The 24371-nt window shown below is 35.9% G+C and overlaps 2 protein-coding genes across 4 annotated transcripts in view; one reads left to right on the top strand and one right to left on the bottom strand.

The window, feature by feature from the left end:
* Nucleotides 1-10156, top strand: part of TMPRSS15 (transmembrane serine protease 15) — a 135118-nt gene extending 124962 nt beyond the window's left edge. Inside the window, exons 24-25 of the mRNA XM_045389191.3 lie at nt 2395-2534; nt 7574-10156. Coding sequence (XP_045245126.2) covers nt 2395-2534; nt 7574-7729 — 296 coding nt within the window. The 3' untranslated portion in view covers nt 7730-10156. The remainder of the gene's footprint in view (nt 1-2394; nt 2535-7573) is intronic.
* A 170-nt stretch (nt 10157-10326) lies between these two features.
* CHODL (chondrolectin) overlaps nt 10327-24371 on the bottom strand; it is a 459390-nt gene continuing 445345 nt past the window's right edge. For all 3 annotated transcript variants that reach the window (XM_065541474.2, XM_065541473.2, XM_005548914.5), the window contains 5 exons: nt 20985-21294; nt 20675-20832; nt 17185-17271; nt 14671-14773; nt 10327-11738 (listed from right to left, as the gene is read on the bottom strand). In XM_065541474.2, coding sequence (XP_065397546.1) covers nt 11654-11738; nt 14671-14773; nt 17185-17271; nt 20675-20832; nt 20985-21294 — 743 coding nt within the window. In that variant the 3' untranslated portion in view covers nt 10327-11653. The remainder of the gene's footprint in view (nt 11739-14670; nt 14774-17184; nt 17272-20674; nt 20833-20984; nt 21295-24371) is intronic.

Genomic DNA, 24371 nt, shown 5'->3' on the forward strand with positions numbered 1-24371 from the left:
TGGAAAGGTAGAGGGTCTTAGAATCAAAGTACTGACATTTAAAATGTCCTCACCTATTTTAAGAGAAAGCACAAAGTTCTAAGTCAAATGCTCTTCTGATAATTCTTGCAAAAGTTCTTCACAGCAATGACACTGTGTTGCCGAAAAGTCCTCATGTCTGCTGTCCGTCAAGTATACTGAAGTCAAAGACTGTATATTCATATATTTCTCCTTCTTGAAAAATATTATGATTTATTAAACTTGAAATTTTAACAGTAAAAATGATTCCTAGATAGATATTCTCTCTCTTTAGACTTCAAGCTAAAAGACATTTTATGACCACAATGTAGGCTCTTCAAAAACAAATTAACCAATAACAAAATTTGAAACTCTTTATTTCATAGGAAATTATTTTGTTTGTTTTTTGGACTTTTTTAAAAAGCTGAGTAAATGTGGCTTACGTTTACTTATTGTTAATAAAGATACATGTCTGATTGACTTAAGAAAGTCTCTAAGAGTGGTATGGAGCCAGGAAATAAACTGTATCTGAGATCAATTTCATTTAGGCATAAACAGCTAGATCATGTTTAAATCTTTCTTGAGTGATGGTAACTTTCACATATTTTATGAACTTTGCTTTATGATTTCCATCTACTTAATTTCATAACATTCCAGTTTTCCAGCTGGGCGCAATGGCTCACACCTGTAAGCCCAGCACTTTGGGATGCCGAGGCGAGTGGATCACCTGAGGTCAGGAGTTTGAGACCAGCCTGGCCAACATGGTGAAACCCCGTCTCTACTTAAAATACAAAAAAAAAAAATTAGCCAGGCGTGGTGGTACTCACCTGTAATCCCAGCTACTCGGGAGGCTGAGGCAGGAGAATCACCTGAACCCAGGAGGCAGGGGTTGCAGTGAGCCGAGATTGTGCCATTGCGCTCCAGCCTGGGGGACAAGAGCGAGGCTTCATCTCAAAAAAAAAAAAAAAAATCCCAGTTTTCAATCTTTTGAGTATATTATATTAATTAATTAGCTAGGAAAACCATGAACATATTGTTCACTATGAAGAAATGCGGTGATACTCGTTGGTTAAATCAAGGCAATAAATAAGCAGACACTGCTCAAATGTTCCTTTATGAAACAGTTTTATCATCTACCAAACAAATTTTACCCTTCATTGACAAGCAGCAGAAGTGGCCTTGGTTTTTATTACAAAATTAAAGTCTGCCAAGCCATCCTTGATCCTCGTAGAATGGATAACAGTGAGATGCCAAATTGTCTCCTCCATTTTAATCTCCCCAATTCATTTTCTTAACTTATAGTCCATTGTCACACTTGAAAAGTTATCCAGTAATGCTTATTCCATGTTCACTGCCATGCCGGTACCTTGAAATTGGTCATTGTGGAAGTGTTTACACCACTAAAATGAGAAGAAGACCTATGGGGCTTTCATTTTTCTGGAGAGACAATTGATAAACATTTACCAATGCACTACTGAGTCATATGTATCTGTTTTGCATCTAAATTACACACACACACGCACGTGTGCACAAACACTCTTCTTTTGCGCCCTTCATTTAGTGCATGAATTAAATTTAGCTGGAAATGAGGTCACATAAATTTTTGCAGCATCAATGGCTGTCACATGTACTAACTTCTCTTCAACGTTCTGCCTCTCTTGAGGAACCAAATAGAAATGCTAATTATTAGAAAGTGCTTATCATCTACCTTTTCTGAGGCACTAGACACCTGCTTGTTTCATATCTCTCTTGGGATTAGTATTTCAGCAAACAGAGATTTGTACTTCTAGTGGATGAATCACTTTGTAAAAAGCAGGCAAGTACGCTCAGCTTTATTTTTTTTAAATGCCTCCTTTCTCTTCACCTGGGTATGGATGACAAGCTGATTGCCCCTAGACCAGGGCATAGTTCATCTGAGCTTTGTCCTCTGCTCAATGTGCACCTGCTCACTCACACAGCGCCACAAAGAAGCTGAGTGCTATTATACGCAAGCGAGCACCTCCTCAGGTGCTAAATGAAAAGCACTTCTGGATTTCTGAGCCGTTGCTAATTTCCCTGAATGAAACGGTTTGTGTTGGTGATCATTTTCCCCCATGAGCAATCCTGTAACTGTTTAAAATCACTGAAGATGCCCAAAGACCATCTAGTCTAATCCGTCGCTCCTACTAGCCCTTCGGTAAGAAAGAAGAGCTTTCCTGTTATCCATTTGGCAAAATCCACAGATGGGCTTTATTATGTGCTTTAGTGTGCAAGGTTTAGTATTTAGTTCCATTATATATACACACAGTACTCGATAATGAGAGTGAAATGTTGGAATAAATAAGACTGATGGTAGTTCATTCAAGGATGCATGTTGATCACGTCTGACTGGCTGGCTGCATTCTCCATTTTGAGCAGGTAGTACTGCAAACATACTGCAAGAAGCTGATGTTCCTCTTCTATCAAACGAGAAATGCCAACAGCAGATGCCAGAATATAACATTACTGAAAATATGATATGTGCAGGCTATGAAGAAGGAGGAATAGATTCTTGTCAGGTAAAGATGTAAAACTCCTCACTGTACCTTTTCAGAAAGCACTGGTGTTATAGTTATTTCATTGCTTAACAATAATTTGGGGGTAAAGAAATAATCAGGGTTCTTTTATTTCTCTTCTTTTACAAAACTGTTACTTTTTGCCTATTTGCATAATCCTGTTGGGTAGACCTGAGCATTGGAAACAAAAATAATTTTTTAAGAAAATAGGTTACAAATCAGATGCCTTTGGAGACTAGACATAATACTTGAATGTGTGAGGCAGCCAGCTAAAATGAGCGGTGGACCTGGGTTGAACCAGAAAGTATGTACCTTATCTAAAAGCATTTCTTTTCAGATTTCCAATTATTTTAAACCCCCTGCAAACTTAAAACAAACAAGCAAAAACAGGGCCTGAGGGCTGGTGTAGTCTATGGGCCTCTAAATTTCAACCCTGATTTTAGTAACCTGACGTAATTTCTTGATGAAAACCTGCATAGCCTAGTTAGTCAGTTTACAGCTAACCAAAGGGGAAGTAAATAACTTAATAGACTGGCATAACCCTGGCTCTGGTTTTGATATTATCGTTTATATTAGAAATGTAGTAACTTTACCTTGCTGTAGTGCTAATGTCAGTATTGCAATAAATTTGAAGTGTCAATAGCTCTTGACCTGTGTGGTCATTAGAAAAAAAACTCTTACCCACATACTACCTTCACTGAAACATCTCGCCACCTAAAAATAATGTTCCTGTCTGTTAGCTCCATGAAACCCAAGTACACACAATAAATAAAAAGGGAAGTTCTGCTAGATTTTAGAATTGTAATTGATTTTTAGGTACAGCATGGGGTAGTCATGAAGAGCATGGATTCTACGTTCAGACTATTCTTGTTGGATCCTGGCCGTAACACTCATTGGTGAGACTTTGGGCAAGTCACTTAGGGTTTATGGAGAGGTTTAAATGAGATAATCCATGTAAGGCATCAAGGAATTACTCAAAAATGTTAACAGTTTTTATTATGAAACTTAGCAAATAAATCTTCTGGCATATTTTCTATATTTGAAAATTAATAACATATCAATGCTTTAATGTCTGCTGGATTAGATTAAACCTGCTAGCATTACCGACAAAATGAATAATTTCTAAATGAAGAAATAGCAGTTTATGTCATGGGAAAATGGTTTCACCGTGTTAAAGTGTAGCAACTTATTTTATATATTAACACATATATGTCATACTACCAACACATGACAAGCCATATAAATTGATGCTTGTTCAGATCATCTGTGTCTAAGTCCTCTCGTTAAATCAATGTCTTCAGGTGTGTTAAATTTCCAGCTTCATTTGACATTTATTCTGCTTTGATAAATGCTTGCAAATTCAAGACAAATAGGATGGTTTTTTCTTGTTTAAAATTTGTCTCCAGGTCTTATACGTCTTTTTTAAAATGAAAAGTGTGCTAAGGGTAAGATATATTGCCACTTAGAAGGAGATCTATAGAATTCTTGTGCAGGAGGGAAATCAGCTGGACAACTTCAATTACAGCTAATGGGGATTGTGTGGCAGACACCTCATGCACTAGGCAGAAAATATGACAGCTGATGCTATTGATTTTAAGGTTACATTAAGTCATTAACTCATGCCAGGTCTCTGAAATCTTATAGTTAGCTCGGATTCTACACAGTCTAAGCATGTTATCCATTGGCAAGTAAGAAATGTCCTACATAAGGTAATACCTTGTATAATAAAATGTTATCATAATTGAGTAATTAATATGCTCGATTGTCACATGATTTTCTTTGTTCAACTTTAATACTATGTTTTATAACAGGATTAATTGATTAAACAAAAATGCATTCTTTAAAACTGTGAACACGTTATTACTGTTCAAATACATTATTTGAATAAGTTCTTCGAAGCATCATTTTTTAGCCATACGATGGCAAAGAATGTGCCTTACTAGTCATCCACACCAGACGTATCTTCTGACTTACCAAAGGCTTGCCTTTTAGTGGTAGTAGTTTGGATTTAAAGGCAACATCAATGGCTGGAGAATATCTTCTCCACATAAAATTCAGTGAAGGACACTCTACCTGCCATTCCAAGCCATATTCTATACTAATGGCTTTCAATGTGTGGCCTCCAGTCCAGCAGCACCACCTGAGAATCTGCTAGAAATACAAATTCTCGGGTCCCATCACATATCTGCTGAATCAGAAACTATGAGAGTGGGGCCAGCTATGTGTGTTTGTCACATCTCCCAGGAGATTCTGATGCACACTAAAGTATGAGAAGTATTGTTCTGAACAAAGATGGTCACCTTGCACTCAGACACTCAAAGAAGGTACTCATTTTTATTTTTACTTATGAATATAGCATCTCACTAGAAACATAAACTTAAGGTTAATACTTTATGTTCTGTAAACTAATGCATATTTTAAAAAATATTTATATATTTATGTATTTATTTTTGAGTCAGAGTTTTGCTCTTATTGCCCAGGCTGGAGTGCAGTGGCACGATCTCTGCTCACTGCAACCTCCGCCTGCCTCAGCCTCCCGAGTACCTGGGATTACAGGCACCCATCACCACACCTAGCTAATTTTTTGTATTTTTAGTATAGACTGAGTTTCACCATGTTGGCCAGGCTGATCTTGAACTCCTGACCTCAGGTGATCCACCTGTCTCGGCCTCCCAAAGTGCTGAGATCACAGGTGTGAGCCACTGTGCCCGGCCCCATGCATATTTTTGAAGTACTCATTATATCTCCGAGACAGTGCAATAATGAAATATTAATACCTTCACTGAACAAATCAGAAAATTAAGGTAAGGCAACAAACATATGGAAAAAAAAAACTCAACATTACTGATCATTAGAGAAATGCAAATCAAAAGTACGATGAGATACCATCTCATGCCAGTCAGAATGGCTATTGTTAAAAAGTCAAGAAACAATAGATGTTGGCAAGGTTGTGAAGAACTAGGAACACTTTTACACTGTTGGTGGGAGTGTAAATTAGTTCAACCATTGTGGAAGACAGTGTGGCGATTCCTCAAGGATCTAGAACCAGAAATACCATTTGACCCAGCAATCCCATTACTGTGTATATACCCAAGGGAATATAAATCATTGTACTGTAAAGACATATGCACATGTATGTTTACTGCAGCACTATTTACAGTAGCAAAGACTTGGAACCAACCCAAATGCACATCAATGATAGACTGAATAAAGAAAATGTGGCACATGTACACCATGGGATACTATGCAGTCATAAAAGGGAATGAGATCATGTCATTTGCAGGGACATGGATGAAGCTGGAAGCCATCATTCTCAGCACACTAACACGGGAACAGAAAACCAAACACCGCATGTTCTCACTCATGAGTAGGAGTTGAATAATGAGAACACATGGACACAGGACAGGGAACAACACACACCAGGGCCTGTTGGGGACTGGGGGGCAAGGGAAAGGAACTTAGAGGGCGGGTCAATAGGTTCAGCAAACCACCATGGCACATGTACACCCATGTAACAAACCTGCATGTTCTGGACATGTATCCCAGAACTTAAAGTAAAATTTTTAAAAACAAAAGAAAAGAAAATTAAGTTGAGGAGAAGTTACATAACTAAACTGATGTGGTATAGTTAGATGACAGGAAGGAATGGAAACAGACTGAGGCCTCTGAACCAGATAAACCGCCCAACCAATAGGCAACAAGTCTGCCGTAGGATCCTTGAGTAACTGCAACTGGCCCAGTATGTTCTGGGTAAGTTAAAACCCCGGTTCTGTCTGGATCCTCTTGTCTATCAAAAAATTAAATTATTTTAGAAGATATGTGAAAAAACAAACGACTCCTTTTAAAAATATCCAAACAGCTGAAGTTGATTTTTAATAATTTCCAAGTCACATAAAATGTATTTTGATCCTTGGATATATACTGTTCCATAAATATTTCAGAACCTATATTACAGATTAAGGGCTTGGGAGGCAGAACTAGAAATCACAGTCCCTGCTTTCAAACAGCTTGAACACATTTGTTACACTAGAATGTTGGTAACCTATGGTCGCCAGTGCAATTTATGTTCCTGTGTATGGAGGGGGAAAAAAGGTGACTACAGTTTTTTCTTCAAATACAGGGCCCAAAGATGATAAAGGATCAGATAAAAAGCCTCTTAGGATAATTTCTAGCATCCAGCTGGGATTGAAATATTCTGTTACACCAATGATTTCAAAACACATACAACTTTAAATGTCTTCATAAATATAAAAAGCATTCATTAAAAAGATTTGCCCAATTAATACAGGAAACATACTTGTCAATTTCATGTCATTAAATAGTGATATTATATGTTTGTATTATCACTGCGTTACACAGGAATCATAGGCAATAAAATCTATGTAATGTACTAGGATCTGCTGTAATTAATATTCATAAAAATTAAAAACATTTCTTAGTTTGAAATCTCAGATGAAAACATGAGTAACTATCACTGAAAATTATATCACGGACTTCCTTATTTCAGTTGAAGTGTTTTTTACAGACTTCCTTATTTCAGTTGAAATGTTTTTCAAATCGGATGGTGTTTGTTGAGCCCCAAAAAGATAATGTTACCCAAGAGCACTAAAATCTACTTTGTGAGTTCCTAATTTTTCCGAAGAGTATATTGTGAAATAATTTGTCTTTTCCGCAATGTCCTTTGTGACACTTACAGCAGATCTCCTTAAATAAAATGATTGGATTTTAATAAATATTTTGTTTGGGATGCTTGTCATAGTTATGCTTTAAAGAAATTCTTAGTATCCACCAAAATGCCTAATTAAAGTGGTGAAACTTTTACTAAAAAGCTGCACCGTAAAAATTATAAATTATGTCTTAGTTGTTACAGTGTCTCTGTCTCCTTACTGAGGTTCTCATTCCTGACTTAGAGTGAAAGTGAGAATATATACAGATGACTTGCAATTAAATCGTATTTTTTAATTTATTTGATACAAATAATTTTATATGTTTCGATCAATTGATGACATAGCTACAATTTTGTTTTGCAATTCACTCTTTAGGGGGATTCAGGAGGACCGTTAATGTGCCAAGAAAACAACAGGTGGTTCCTTGCTGGTGTGACTTCATTTGGATACAAGTGTGCCCTGCCTAATCGCCCGGGAGTGTATGCCAGGGTCCCAAGGTTTACCGAATGGATACAAAGTTTTCTACATTAGCACATTTCTTAAACCAAACATGAAAGTCAGATTATTTTCCCATTCTACTCTAGAAAGCATGGAAATTGTTTAGTACAAAAATTTTAATGAGTTACCCAAAGTTTTTATTCTTACCTATGCCAATGAAATGCTACGGGGCCAGGGAAACAAAATTTTAAATATAATAAAATTAGCAATACAGAGTAACTTTAAAATACCATTAAATACATTTTTTATTTCATTGTGAACAGGTATTTCTTCGCAGATCTCATTTTTTAAATTCTTAATGATTATTTTCATTATTTACTGTTATTTAAAGGGATGTTATTTTAAAGCATATACCATACACTTAAGAAATTTGAGCAGAATTTTAAAAAGAAAGAAAATAAATTGTTTTACCCAAAGTGCGTCACTGTTGGAAATAAACTGCCGTAAATTTTCTAGTTCCAGTTTAGCTTGCTGTTAGCAGAATCTCAATCGTTTCTCTGTCTTTTCTATCAAAATTCATTCTTATTTCAACATATGCATAACCTTAGTATTTTCCCCACTAATAGAAACTATTTACTGTGAGCTTATGTCACAGGCCTGGACTAAATTGATTTTACATTCCTCTTAAATAAGTTAATGAAATAAAATATAAATTAACTGATACGGTCATTGTTTATTAGATGAATTTTACCTGGATTATGTATACTGTCTATTTCATGCTAGTATTTTTAAGTCTCAAAAAAATAATCAGACATACCAAAGAAATGCACCTATTACAAATCCTGGTCTTTGTTTATGTGTGTTACAGTGGATATTTCTAATATGTGAAAAACTTATTTAGACACAACTGAATCGCCCATGAGAAGGTCAAATATGTGGAATAAATGAATTTGCTTCACTTATTTAATCTCTTGGATCATTTCCAGAATAAGTTCAGACTTCAACTTAGCTCACCACACAGAATCTTTTGATGTATTTGGGGAGAAAAAAATCATAGTTAATACAAAACACATACACACATACCCACACACACACACACACACATTCTTGCATGGGACAATTTAATAAAGAGAGAGTAAGGTTAAAAGGAGTTGAAAGAAGGGACCAATCTGTATGACTTGGCCTTATGGAAGAAAGGAGACTTGAATTACACCTGGAAAGAATAATTATTACAGAGGCATTGAAGAGGATATTGGGGATCCACTGGGCAGGTGGGAGTCAGTTAAGGGAGAGGGGTCAGTAGAGAACCATGTGTTGTCATACTAAAAGACTCTCTCTCTGGGAAACAGTCAGATAAAAGGAAAAAAATGTTATATGAAGAAGGTGTGGCCAAATGATGGATGACTGCAAATTCCTGTTAAGAAATTGTAGAATTCATTCTTTGGACCAAAATCAGGAGCCACTTGTTTTAATCCATTTTCATGCTGCTAATAAAGACATACCCAAAACTGGGTAATTTGTAAAGGAAAGATATTTAATGAACTCACAGTTCCACATAGCTGGAGAGCCTCACAATCATGGTGGAAGGCAAAGGAGGGGCAAAGGCACATCTTACATGGAGACAGGCAAGAGAGCATATGCAGGAGAACTTCCAAGTATAAAACCAACAGATCTCTCGAACCTTATTCACTACCATGAGAACAGTGTGGGGGAAACTGCCCCCATGATTAAATCATCTCCACCTGGCCCCACCCTTGACACATGAGGATTATTACAATTCAAGGTGAGATGTGGGTGGGGAAACTGCCAGATCATATCACCACTGAACACACGATTCTTTTTAACACCTTTCCAATGGTCTGATTCTAACAGTTGGGAAAGATAGACTGACCAGCAGGGTATTTGTTTTTAGTACTAGAAGATTGTTCCATATCTCATATGCATTTCAAAACATACAGCAAAAACATATTCTAAAAATGCTAATGCAACAGATACACCATGTATTTCTTTTCATTTTCCAAAGGTTAGCTAAAATTTTAGGAAACTGTTAAGGTAGGATTACTACCATTTTCTAATAAAATAGAAGTCCATTTTCCACCTCCAGTAGCTTATAGGTTTAGTTGTTGATACCAGAAGAGTTACTCAGACCTAGATAAAGATCAAAGGCAAAAGCAAGGCATTTCCCCACCGATTTACTGCTTTTGCCTTGCAGCTGTTACAGTCCATGGTGGCAAAGACAAGGGGGAACATCCAGTTTTCCTCCACTATGTCCACACTAGAGGGAGAAATACATGATAGTAGTTTGGAGGGAAAAGGTTAGGTCCCAGCAGCTGGTCTCCAGTTCTACCCAGAAAGATAGGTAGCCAAGAGAAGAAAGAAGAATGCTGCATGTTGGCCAATCTCAGCTTCAAATGCAGCTGCTCGTTCTCTCAGTCTCTCAGCAGCTGAAAATGGGCAATGCCCATTGATTTCTCTTTTGCCTCCTAGCTTTGCCAACAAGTGCTAGTTGTGAAATGTGTTAAGGAAAATACTTTATTATTTAACTGAAAATAATTAACAGGGAAAATATTAGACATAACCACGCCTTCCATTATTACCACACTTAAAGAGTAATTTGTTTCCAACTTTATATATCGATGCAAACATATCTGTACATTTTTTCACATAAGAGGTTTAGACAGGACTAGTGATCATTCTTCAGAAACAAGAACTCTTTATTTTGTTAAAAGGAGCACAGGGACATATGAAGACCAGACAGTTACAACACTCTCTTGAGAAGAACAAGGCATAAGCATTGAAGAAACTAGGAGATAACACAGAAAGGAGCCACCATTTTCTCTCTCAAGCAAACCCTCATCAATGAATATGCGATCACTGATGGGTTCCAACCCATTTTCACACCATTTCGTAGTTCCTTTCATTCCTGAAATGTCTGTGTGCTGTGCTTATCTCCACACTCATAGTGACTATTCACCTGGTCTCAACCACAAGACCTCTTTGTATACTAATATAGTTAGAGGCTAAATACAGCTAGGGAAACCATAGACAAACTTTGCAAATATCTGTCTCCAGTGTCAATCCCAAACCCCAAACAACCATCTTTGTTTAGTGGGCAAGAGAGGGACCACATTGATTTCAGAACCCTCAGAGAGCTGCTTCTCATTATATAGGCAACGTGTGAAGACATATGATTTATATTGTGTATGCCACTACTTTTGTTCAGATTGACTGCATTACTGTTTATGCACCTATTAACAAAGTTACATTATTAAAAAATCTGTTGAATTTTAAACTAAAAATAATCATAAGGCACATGTCTTGCACAATTGAAATTAGACAATCCTTGCCTCTAAGTAAAATGTTTGAGGAGGTTTATATCACACTTACTGAAATAGCTTCTTATTTCTGAAGAGGTTTCCTAGACATTGACCAAAAGCAGAGAAACTGAAAGATGAGTTATTTCTAGAAAACAAACTTTTTCTATAGCACTACATTTGTGTGTCTGTGTGTGAATTCAGTTGACAACAGTAATGTTTCTTTAATCAAAACAGCATGTATTGAAAAATGAGATGCCATAAAAATAAATATTAGAACAGTTAATTTTTATCAAACACTTATGCAAAGGTAAAATACTTTTGCACACTGTAAATTTCAATACAATATACATTACATTGATTAGATTACAGCTTATGAAAGGTGAAAGAAATACAAAGAATTGCTTCTAACACACATACTCCTGATGTGTTGATAACTTTATCTGCATTGTCCATTTCATTTGCTTGAAGTTTCGGTGCATCCTTTAGCAAAATAAGCAGGTCTCACTCCATTGTTAGCACAGCGTATTTTGTAAATGAAATAATAAACATATAAAAATTACTTTAATATTTGCCTCAAGGGGGAGCTTACAGTTCATCTTGCAGATCCTGTGTGATTTCAAGCCATTCCAAGCTAATGTTCTGATGCCATTCCTTATACAGATTCAGAATTACAAAATTCTGGAACCAAGTCAATGAGTTACTATACTTCCATGCCACTTTCTTTTCTGCTGCTCTTTGAAATCCACAGTGTGGACTGGTTTGGACTAGTTTTTGTTCTTCCTTTACTGAAAAACATAAGAAAAAATAAGTTTAGTGCCTAAAACTTCTTATTAAACTAAGCATGTCTTGGTCCAAAGGGAGATATCTCAGACAGTTCTTTATGAAAGACTCCTCCTCCTCTTATCAGTATATTTTCCCATTCTTCCAAAAACTTCTAGATTATTCAAATATGTGAAGATGGCAGACGGTTCTTGTGAATGATAGAGAAAACAAAACGTATCTTTTCCTGTTTGACATTTCCTAATTTAGAGTTCATTTTTGTTGTTGTTTTTTTTATTGTTGTTGTTAATTTTTTATTTCCATAGGTTATGGGGGAACAGGTGGTGTTTAGTTACATGAGTAGGTTCTTTAGTGGTGATTTGTGAAATTTTGGTGCACCCATCACTTGAGTAGTATATACTGTACCCAATTTGTATTCTTTTATCCCTCACCCCCTTCCCACCCTTTCCCCCTGAGTCCGCAAAGTCCACTGTGTCATTATGTCTTTGCATCATCATAGCTTAGCTCCCACTTATGAGTGAGAACATAAGATGTTTACTTTTCCATTCCTGTGTTACTTCACTTAGAATAATAGTCTCCAATATTACCCACGTCGCTATGAATGCCGTTAATTCATTCCTTTGTATAGCTGAGTAGTATTCCATCATATATATACACCACAGATTCTTTATCCATTCACTGATTGATGGGCATTTGGGTTGGTTCCACACATACAAACATGTGCCTGACACAATATTAACCATTTCCATTTTATTCACCAATAAAAACCTTTATTTTCTTTGATCAATTATTTTGGAAATCGTCTTGCTCCTTGAGTCTCCTGTCACTAATGTATGCTGAATTTAATGTCAAATCATCAAAACAATGGTATTATACTATGTGTGCAGATGTGCCTATTCCCCTCCTCCCATCAGTTCTCCGGCTCTGCACCTAAGTCACTTGATTTCTGGAAGCTTACTGATGCCTCAGTCTCTGAAACCGTTGTGGTTAAACAGCAGCTTGATGCTTTGGTAACATAACAGTATCTGAGTTCCTCTAGATCTGAGATACAGTTTCACCCTTGTCAGATTTGGCATTCTGGCCCACATTTCCAGCCTGTGCTTAGGGTTCTGCTATCTTCTGTCTTTCCACAACATAATTACTTTTCAGGCACCCGCAGCAGTTCCCTGTTCCTGGGTTTACCTAAGTCATTCTGTCTCTTTTTTTTTTTTTTTTTTTGAGACAGACCCTCACTCTGTTGCCCAGGCTGGAGTGCAGTGGCGCGATCTCGGCTCACTGCAAGCTCCACCTCGCGGGTTCAAGCGATTCTCCAGCCTCAGCCTCCCAAGTAACTGGGATTATCGGCACCCACCACCACGCCTGGCTATTTTTTGTATTTTTAGGAGAGATGCGGTTTTGCCATGTTAGCCAGGGTGGTCTCAAACTCCCGACCTCAGGTGATGCACCCAAGTCATTCTCTACTGGATGCCCTGTCAAAAGTAGATTTCTTTGGGCTGGTTTCCTCGGGATAATCTCTTGCCTGGACCAAAAGTGTTTGTCCCAGTTCACTGTGTTGTGCACTTACTTGCTCCCTGACCACCCCAGCCCCCGTTCCCAGCATCTGCCTCAATCTTCACAGACGTCTCCCCATCCCCTCCTCTCCATCTACCAGACATTGCAGAATTCCCTCAAAGAGAAAAAAGAACTATTTCTAAACACACCTGACCATCACCCTTTTAAAATATTACTTAATTCATTTAGATTTAGCTGTTTTGATTACTAATAAAATATTATGTCCAAATTGTATGGTTTGTAGATTTCCATCCAAATAAGTAAGATTAACACAACTCTATTCTACAATCATCTAACATGTATGGAATATAAGCCAAGAAAGTTTATAAAAAGCACAAAAATGTTCTAAATGGTTAAAAATGGTTATTAATGTGCCTTTTGTGTAGAATTAGTATTTCATTTAAGAATTACTTAAATTTTTTCTAGGTCTTTTGTTACTTAATGGGTTCTTTAGGGTTTATTTCAGCAAAAGAAGAAGATGAAGTAAGGTCAAAAGAGAAAAATGCATGTTTGCAGGTCCTTTCTGATGGAGGCATTCTCTTGATCAGTTCTTATTTAAACCACTCAGACAAAGATGTCTAGCTTATTCTAGCGAACATGCTCTTACATAAACAGAACAGCTTTTCATTTTTTTTATTTTGACACATATTTATATTTCATTTTTATTTGAAAATGAAATAAATTTTCATTTTATTGAATTTTGTTTCATTTTTATTAAAAAATTGGGACACATGGAAAAACTTCTCTAATTCTAGGGTATGAGTAAGCAGATACAAAAGTCATAATAATCTCCCAGAAATCTTGCTGGTAAAATAGAGGATTTTATTTCAAGATACCTGGCAAAAAGTGACCTGTTTGAACCACTGTATTTTATTTCCTATTCTTAAAAGATCTTTTTGAAATAAAACAGAAACCTGTGACTTGAATTTTGAAAAGTAATACAAAATGAACCCCAAAATATCAAGTCTTACATATAGCTTGATGTCTAGATTGAAAAGTCTAGCATTAATTCTTATACTTTATAACAAAAAACAGTTTAGTAGAGCGTATATGTTGGAAGTTTACAAACATCCAAATTTCAGATTCAGCAATGGACACTAGCTATGACTAGGTAACCAAGGCAGGCTAGGTAACCCATCTAAGACACCATCTTCTCAACTGAGAAATACAAACAGAAGGGTAACTGCTTAATAAGTCTTGTGAGGATTAAATGATGTATTACATTAATCCTATCCTCAATGTATATCTTATTAGATTGTATAGGATTGTATGTATAGGATTAAAGGAAAATTAAAATATAATTAACTCTATACTAATAGCTTTAAAACATTACTGAAAACCTATTTAAAGTTTTTCAAATTGTCTCTACATATATGAGTTATTTACCTTTTATGCAGCATCTGGAAACAACAGGTTCCAAAAGCAACCAGTATCAGTAACAGCAGGGGTATTGTTGGTATAACAACATAAATTAGATTGGGAATTATACCTACAAAATAAAACAGTCTTCATGTGAAAAGATAGTTGAGGAAGAATTCTAATGCAAAAATATGTAAGAATGTTTCAAAAAATTAAGGTGAAATAGAATTTTCAATAAATTGGCCCTAAAGTTCTTCTCAAAATATTGAAAAATCTAATGAAATAATATACAGTCATGCACCACATAGTGACATTTCAGTTAGTGATGGACCACATATATGACAGTGGTCCCATAAGATTATAATGGAGCTGCCCTCTATAGGTGTACCGTCTTTTATATTTGATATCCTATTTTACACACTTCTATGTTTAGATAGGTTTTGATATATAAATTCCATTGTGTTACAGTTGTCTACAGCATTCCGTACAGTAACGTGCTGCAGGGGTTTGTAGCCTGGAAGTAATAGGCCATATCAAACAGCCTAGATGTGTAGTAAGCTATACAATCTACGTTTAAGTACACTCTATGATGTTCGCACAATGACAAAATCGTCTAATGGTGCATCTCTCAGAACATATCTCCATTGTTAAGTGGCACATGACTGTATTCATATTTTGGTAAAAATTAAAAACAAAGTTTTACGGTACTGAAAATTGAATGGTACTGAATTGTAGTGATATCAAACTGTTCCAATTTGATATCCATACTTCCAAAACTATTATTAAATCTACAATTCAGACATGGACTAGCTTTCATTAATAATCTTAGCTAACTCATTTCATTACTCTTTCTCAATCATTACTTACAAAAATAAGTACTTATTATTAAAATTATTTTAAATATATTGGGTAAGTAATTACCTAGCCAATAAGCTTAGTGTCATGATTGCATACAAGAGTCACTGGGATTAAACTGAAATATGCAAATATTAACCGATGATACAGTCACGACTCAGAGACACAAGACTCTGGCAGCACAAAGACTTATCTTAATTAAATTCTAACATGAATCATTTTTTAATCCTGTTCCATCACATTGGATAATGCTAGGTATTCTTAGTAAAATTAAAAAACTGTGACACTGTAAGTCCATACAACTTAAAACTACTTTAATAAACATTTGTTCAATTTCATAAGAGAAAATAATATTTCTAATGTGATTTTTGTTTTTCTGGGTGGGGGGACAGAGTCTTGCTCTGTCTCCCAGGCCAGAGTGCAATGGCACAATCTCGGCTCACTGTAACCTCCACCTCCTGGTTTCAAGTGATTCTCCTGCCTCGGCCTCCCAAATAGCTGGTATTACAGGCACCTGCCACAATGCCCAGCTAATTTTTGTATTTTTTACTGGAGACAGGGTTTCCCCATGTTGGCCAAGCTGGTCTCGAACTCCTGACCTCAGGTGACCCACCCACCTCGGCCACCCAAAGTGCTGGGATTACAAGTGTGAGCCACTGCGCCCAGCCTACGGATCTTTTTAATTAGGTTTAGATGTTCTGAATGGTTTTAAAACCAAGCACCTGAAAAGTGAAAAGCACTAAGCCTTAATATCATGTCTATGCAGAAAAAGCAAATTGAAGAACTATGCATTTAGCTTGTAAATTAAAAGTCATCATCATGACTAATCTGAATAATTCTGGTCAAAGTGGACCAGATGCAGATAAAGCTTTCCACTTAACTGTGCATCACTTCATTTACTAGCAGAAGACAAACTCATGAGCAATGGGGCATCTGAGTGATAATTTGCTGTTTCCACCCACTCTTGTTTGACTTCAAGCAATTTAAGGATTCAGCCAATCCCTAAACATTTACCAGCACACCCCTGTTTGCTCTCCACTGAATGTGCCAGTTTGCATCATGACACCTACGTGTTGTTAGAGAAATTTATCGTAGATCCAAAGTTTTTTTGTTGTTGGTGGTGGTGTTTTTGTTTGTTTGTTTGTTGTTGTTTGCTTTTTTGAGACAGGGTCTCACTTCGTTGGCCAAACTGGACTATAGTGGCATGATCACTGCTCACTGCAGCCTCGACTTCCCAAGCTCAGGTGATTCTCCCACCTTAGCCTCCAAGTAACTAGGACTACAGGTGTGTACCACCACGCCAGTCTAATTTTTTGTATTTTTTGCAGAGACGGGGTCTCGCCAGGTTGCTCAGGATGGTCTCGAACTCCTGGGTTCAAGTGATCCACCTGCCTCAGTCCCCCAAATTGCTGGGATTACAGGTGTGAGCCCCTGTGTCTGGCCAGACCCAAATTTTAATGTGGATCACTTAGTTTAGTACCACTCTGAAGAAAACAAAACAGGTTTTTCTATTCAAATACTAGCTTAGCATAATTTTTTCTAACCTAGTTCAAAAGTAAATTTCCATAGGACCATACTTGGTGAACCACTTCTCCAGGCAAGACAAGTTTCACTGGGTCAACATGAAGCAGCGTTTGAAAGTACAGTTCATTTCTTGACGAAGTTAAGGACACATGAAGTAATTACCTGCTTCAGTAACAACCACATTTTGATGGGTGTCTCCTGGTTGATTTGTAAGATAAGGCTTTTCTGCGGGAGCTGTTGGATTAATCTCTGTAAATAATAAGAAACACCAGCATATATAATGATTAAACAAGAGAATTGAAAACACATATAAATATGAAATTATATTAGAAGATAATAAAAACGCCACAATTTTGATTTCTGAACAGCTTACAGCGAATAAAATATAATCTGAATTTAAATTTACGTGAAGTGATCTAACTCTAAAGTCAGCATTTAATTATCTTTGAATAAAAGATGGAGTTGATCTCCCTTAAAACTCCAAACTGTAATTAGCAATCAACTGTGGGTCTGTGCTGATGATAGCCTGTTGCAGGCAATAATGGTGGACCAGGCACAAAGTTACGCAAGGCTAACCAAGAATTGGCAAACATAAGAGTGTGATACATTAAATGCAATTCAGAGACAAGCAAGATAATTTCTTTACTAATATCAGTGTATTATTTAGGTTTCCCCTTGCAATAATAATCAGCAGATGATCGTATGTGGATTGAATTTGGAATTGATGATTCGAGCAACAGTGTTATAAGCCACATTTCTGTTCTGCACATACAACACCGTCCTTAGATTTGCTTTTCAATAGTGTCCACTTTTAAAAATAATAATAATAACACTAAATTAAAGCTTGCAAGTTGTTCCTTTCCCTAGTTTTATAGATATCTCTTTAATTGCCACACACTTGATTTTTTATTGTTTTTCTAACTTTTAAGTTCAGGGGTACATGAGCAGAATGTGCAGGTTTGTTACATGGGTAAACATGTGCCATGGGCTGGGCGCGGTGGCTCACGCTTGTAATCCCAGCACTTTGGGAGGCCTAGGCGGGCGGATCACAAGGTCAGGAGATCGAGACCATCCTGGCTAACACGGTGAAACCCCGTCTTTACTAAAAATACAAAAAAATTAGCCGGGCGTGGTGGCGGCCCCTGTGGTCCCAGCTACTTGGGAGGCTGAGCTAGGAGAATGGCGTGAACTCGGGAGGCGGAGCTTGCAGTGAGCCGAGATTGCGCCACCAGCCAGGGCGACAGAGCGAGACTCCGTCTCAAAAACAAAACAAAACAAAACAAAAAAAATAGAAAAACCATGTGCCATGGTGCTTTGCTGCACAGACCATCCCATCACTGAAGTATTAAGCCCAGAATCCGTTAACTATTATTCCTGATATTTTCTCTTCTTGTCACACACTTTAAAATTGCTGAAGTTTCTTGTCATGATTTGGTATTGCTCTATTTTCTGTTTTTCTTTTCCTTAAGGAACTATTTGTTAAATAAATAATTCAATGAAAGTAAATTGAATTATTTTAAAAAACATAAATTTGTTTTCCATTTGTTCCCAAAGTGTGACTCTCTACTTTTGTCAATTGAAATAAGAACACACGTAACATCTTACGTAGTCTTTAAGATACAGAAGAATTTTAATTTAATGTTTACCATTCTTACATTGCCTTATAATGTCATAGAGTCCCCCTTTGTTGGAAGTTTAATCATACACCATTTTGTAGTAATATTTGTTACTCTTGTACGCAAATTTTACCCTGACATTTTAATAGCCTCCTCTGGGTTTCAGATTCAGTCCTAGACTCTACATACTCTTCTAGAGAACTTAGTCACCCTATGCCTAGTCAACTGGTATTTTTAAACAAATAATATAAATATTATGCAAAATATCACTAAAAATTGGTAAATACATAAAACTTGGTAATTATATAACCAAGGAATTTAATCAAACCAACATCCTTTACAAAGCAGACACTAAGCTCAACGAGGGTTAACTGAATAGAAATAAAAAGATATAAAAGATTAAATCATGACATAAAAAATAAAAATCCTGAACACATTAATAAGGCCAATAGTAAACCTGTGAATGTGCTTCAAAACAAAAACTACATAAAAGAATATTTTAATAAATATAGATTATTTGAAGATTTGGGTAGAATGGAGAAGATAAAGAAAGAATAATTTTATATCATAAATGCTCTTGCATGAGTAATGTAAACCTAGATTACCTAATACAAAAACAAGTAAAGAAGATTGTAAGATTTATAGTGTGCTAAATAATGGCATCAATTTGAATGCAAAAATAAAATAAATACAATGAAGGGTCAAATAATTGACCTCTGAACTCAAAAGAAAGGAGAAGGCGACAATGTAATATTAAGAATAATGCAAATATTGTACTTGTATTATTCAATGGTCTTAAGTACATGGAATGTCACAAATTTAAAATATTAGAGAATTTCAACTTTATATTTCTCCAAGAGAAAAATAAAGGATATAAGCACATAACAGACTCAGCTTTGCAAAGGCTTCCTGGAGGGTAATGATGGGTTTAGCAACCAAGATGATTAAAGAATAAACTCACCAGGGATATAAAAAGTTGGCTAATACACTCAAGAGCAGGATAAATGTAAGACAAGGGTAAACCTAATCCAAATAATCCTTTGTGCTTTATGGTATTAAGAGAAGAAGAATCATGTAATTTCAAGAGAATAATGGAAGCAGCAGTATTCAACTATAATTGCCTTCTGTGAACATGCATTATGAGTTCAAGTAGACACCTCTTCAGAAGAGTTAAAATGAGACTTCCAAACACTGCGGAGGAGAAAAACAGCAAAGAAATCTCAAAGCCTAAGGATCTAACTTGACTTTCTCAGATGATTTTTAAAAATGAGTCCACGGAGTTTATATTAGTCTCTCTTTCAGTCAAATATGAATTCAGATTATCTATCCTATTCAAAGTAATTCAAATTGACTATTTTAAAAATCCAGAACGCATGCCAGTATAGCTCAGGTCAATGTAAGATTCCCATTTGCTGCATATGACAAGTAGTGGGAGATTTCAAAAGAAAGCTCACTGAGGAGGCATGTTTCAAGAATAGGAATCACAGGGAGAACGAATCATATCTTCCTGCTTTTTTCCACTACGGGGCAATGAGCTACGATAGTCTTATTTTTACTGAGTACCACATGTCAAGTATTATACCATAAAATGATAAGCAAATGTTCCAGGAGAAAGTACTTTGTTCTCTTAAAATCAGATAAAGAAGTGCTGCTCATGTGTGTAAGTCTACAGGTGCTTTGGTGACTTACATCTACTTCCCACATATTATAGTAACGTTTAAAATATTTTAAAACAGATATTTATTGTTTACAAAATCTATTTACAAAAAAATTGGTTTTGTTGTTAGAAATGATTATTTTTTCTTAAAGACATCTCTTCAGATGTTTTTATTCACTCTCTTCTTTGAGCTCATTGGGCAGTTTGCTCTACAGCATATGATATACTTCATTACACAAGTGATGTGAGAAGCTGCAAGGTAATTTTCTATTTCACAGCAGAAAAACAAAAAGAGCCACAGGTAGTGAAAATTAAAGACAAAACTTAATACAATGAAACATGCGCAAAATCTTCTATACCTTCTTTTGCTACTGCTTACCTGGTTCATACTTGCAAATATAATTGTGCTTCATGTTGCACCTGTCATCATTCCACTGGTAAAGGTAGGGACCTCCAAGGCCAGGATTGGCAGTTGGTTGGTGATACATCACAACACACTTTTCACTTCCGCAGGAAGGTTCATCCGTGTACCAGTTTCTGCAAACAGAGAGTAACAGGAACGCTCAGATACATGACTACTAAATGATTCTGCCTGTCCTACTCTGAGATCCTCTACAGGTAACAGAGTCCTTCCTCTACCTCGTGGAGTTCCCCCGAATGCCTGTCAACTGCTCAAGATCCATACTCACCGGTACTGGGAACTGCTTCCATCAGACCACTGATAGAGATCCGGGCAGGCACCAGATGTTTGCCCATCTCCATTCCTCCAAAGCCCTATCCAGAAATCACCATCAGAAATCCCCGTTCCGGGTTTTGTCAGGTTTTGCAACATGCTCTCTATTAACTTCTGTTCTGCTTCATTCTCAAGGCTGAGGAGGACTCCTCCCTCACTCTCACAAGCCAGGCGCGCCTCCTGAAAGCTCACTCGGCTGGACAGTTCATGGAAGTAGGCCATTTTGTAGCAGGGATGCTTGAAGTCAGCAAAACACACCTTTTGGCCTGAAAAAAAAAAAGATGCCCATATATTGATAATCTGAACTCTATTTGTAACAACACTAAGAATCAAAATTTAGGAACCAATCAAAGCAGAAAATACATTACCAGAAATGCTTCTCCCACTGAATTACTTTGTAAAGTTTATTTTCTAGCCTATTGCTTGCAATTTGTAAAAGCAAATTGATTCCCTTGTAAACTTGGAACATAAACTTTTAAACTCAGTACTTCAAGCAATGTTTGTTAAGGGAAGTTATAACTCTTCTGGCTTAGATTTTATAAACCAATTAACATAGCAAATGAAAATAGCTAAAGGAATTTCAGGAGTGTATAGTAAAGTGAGCTAAAACTTAATGAAAGAAGAATAACAACTCATAACGCAAATTAATTATCAAAAACAAGTAATGTATAATGAAACAATTTTATATAAGGTGTTCTGAAGAAGATACAAAGTGGCAGATTTAAGGTATAAATATTTGCTTTCATTTTGTATACCCGAAAGCAAATCTATTGAAATTGGAAGTTAAAAGAGGACAGAATGAAGGTAATTGGTAGTAATAAATGATTAATTAATATAATATTATATTGGAAGTGACAGGATAGAGTTCTAAATTCCTCACTATCTCTGAAAAAATCTCATTACCCATCTTTTTAGTATTTTTCTGGGGTCTTTGGGGAGATAATGTGTGTAAACTCCAATTCCGAGGCCAATGTCTTCTCTCATTTTACAGGGACATCTCTGATAAGTGATAAATTGCAAATTAAAATCTCCCAACTATGAACTTAGAGAATTAAGTACTTTTAAAAAATGAATTTAATTTAAATGTGAAAAAAATGATGGCTTAGAGAACAGTGGAACAAATATATCATGAAATAAAGGAGCTAGTAAAATCTTACCAATGGCTAGCTGTTGTTGATTTCTCACAATTTGGATGGAGACCTGAGTAGGCTGAAATTTGGCCAAACTGGTCTTTCAAAGACAGTTAAATGATTAGCTCAAAACAATTAAGGTAATAAACATTTAGCAGACTTGAGAACAAATTATTTCTCTCAGCTTTAGAGGCTCTCCTTATATATTAAACACATATGAAATAACAATGTCTTCCTCTAATTTAACCTTAAAAATGCTCCATTCGTTCCTTTATGAGTTTGAAAGTAATAGTATTACATTTTTCGAATCTTCCCTAACTCAGAATTTTATTAAACTTAAAAAAAAAATTCATTTAAATTCACCTTTCTCTGTAGTTAATCTTACTACTGGTGGTTTTATTGCATATTCCTTCAGGAATAAAGATTAGGACCAACCAAATATCCAAAATCTATAAATAAATACACAGAATACTCTGAATTTGGAAGGGAAGTTTAAAATCTATTTTTTATCTTAAACCTGTATTTTAAAGATTTTTCTGTTACAGAATTCCATTCAACCACCTAACCACCTTTCCTGACATCTATTGATTATGTATAGTCTATACTATACCCAATAAAGTCATTATTTGTAGTATCCTGAAAATCAATTTATTTCAAGATATTAGCCAGAATCCCAAAGAAGCGTAAAAGAAGTTTTGAGACCTCATAATGAGATTCTGCTCTAATAACATTTGTGAAGTCTTGAACACATAGGCAAAAAGAGTTTGGAAAAAAAATCTCAAAATTAAATTTTACATACCTCTGCATGTTAAGCAGTGTTAATTTTCCTAATTATCAAGTGAAATAGCTGCAAATATGCATGATATCATGTCATAATAAATCACAGATATTTATATTACATATATATGCCAGAGATAGATAGATAGATAGATAGATAGATAGATACATAGATAGATAGATAGATAGATAGATAGATAGATAGATAGATAGATAATAGATTGATGTCAAGGATATTATGGTGTATAGGATTTAGCTAGTTCTACAAGCAATGGATTTTCTATTGTTCTATTGTCTACACTCACCCTTGTTTACCATTAAGAATGTACAGCAGGATTATAAACAAGATCCAGAATGGTCATTCTGTCTTGTTTTGATTTTCACTGCTTCTACTTTTGTTCACCTCTGCTCTCTGCTGTCAACTTTTAAAACCACCAACGATCCCTCTCTGTTACTATTTCCTGTGCCCAAACTGCTTTCCATAGCCGCTTCTACTTTCTTAGTCTTGCCCTCTTTTAGCTTAGATTTGGACTTGGAAAACAGACTATTGATTACTTTATGTAAAATTAAGACAAATTACTTTATGCTAAGAAATTAGGAAATAGTTTCACTACTTTCTTACAATTCATCTCCATTAACATTATTCTTGTTGGTATTTATGGCCTTTTCTACTATGTATTTAATTGTGTAGCCTATCAATAAAAGTTGTCAGTAGTCAGGGATTTGTGGGGTTGGGGGAGATTCTTGTATTTAAATACTGGCAAAAAAAAAAAAAAAAGCATTCAAACTTTGTACTTTAATTACAGTACATCACGCTGAGCCAGTGTATCATATCCATTCCCTTCTGGAGTCAGCAATTAAGGACCTATGATGACACTCAGACAGAAAGACACAGAAATCAGTGGAAGGTCATTAACATCTCAACAGTGTTTGAGTGATAGGCACTCAATATCTTGACACAAACAGAGAACAGCCAACCATAAACTAGTAGTTCTGGCAATGCAAGCAAGCCAAGAGTTGTTCCCTCTGTTTCATTACCTGGATCTGGACCCAGGAGCGACACACTGAAAAATATGAACAAATTAACAGGCTGCCCAAACTGTTAATGCAAAAGAACATATTAGTGTGAATGACCATGGGAAATAAGTTAGAGAGACTTCAGGACAAACCAGCCTGAAAATAAATATTCTTTGAGAGATGATTAAGAGAGTCCTAATGGCTGACTCTGAAAATTAATGTATTATTTTAAAATTTCTCCTAATACATTATAAAGTTTTGTGATGATTTCATCATTTCAAATGGTTGTTCTGGATCAGAGCCTAACGATGCCATTACGCCTGTGTTTCCCTGCTTGTATTTAGAAGCATGCTGTTTCCATTTTCATCTACTACATCCTTTACCTAGTTCTAAGTGTCCAAATATATCTTAATTACATT

The sequence above is a fragment of the Macaca fascicularis genome, chromosome 3, assembly GCF_037993035.2.
Source record: "Macaca fascicularis isolate 582-1 chromosome 3, T2T-MFA8v1.1".
Lineage (NCBI taxonomy): Eukaryota > Metazoa > Chordata > Mammalia > Primates > Cercopithecidae > Macaca > Macaca fascicularis.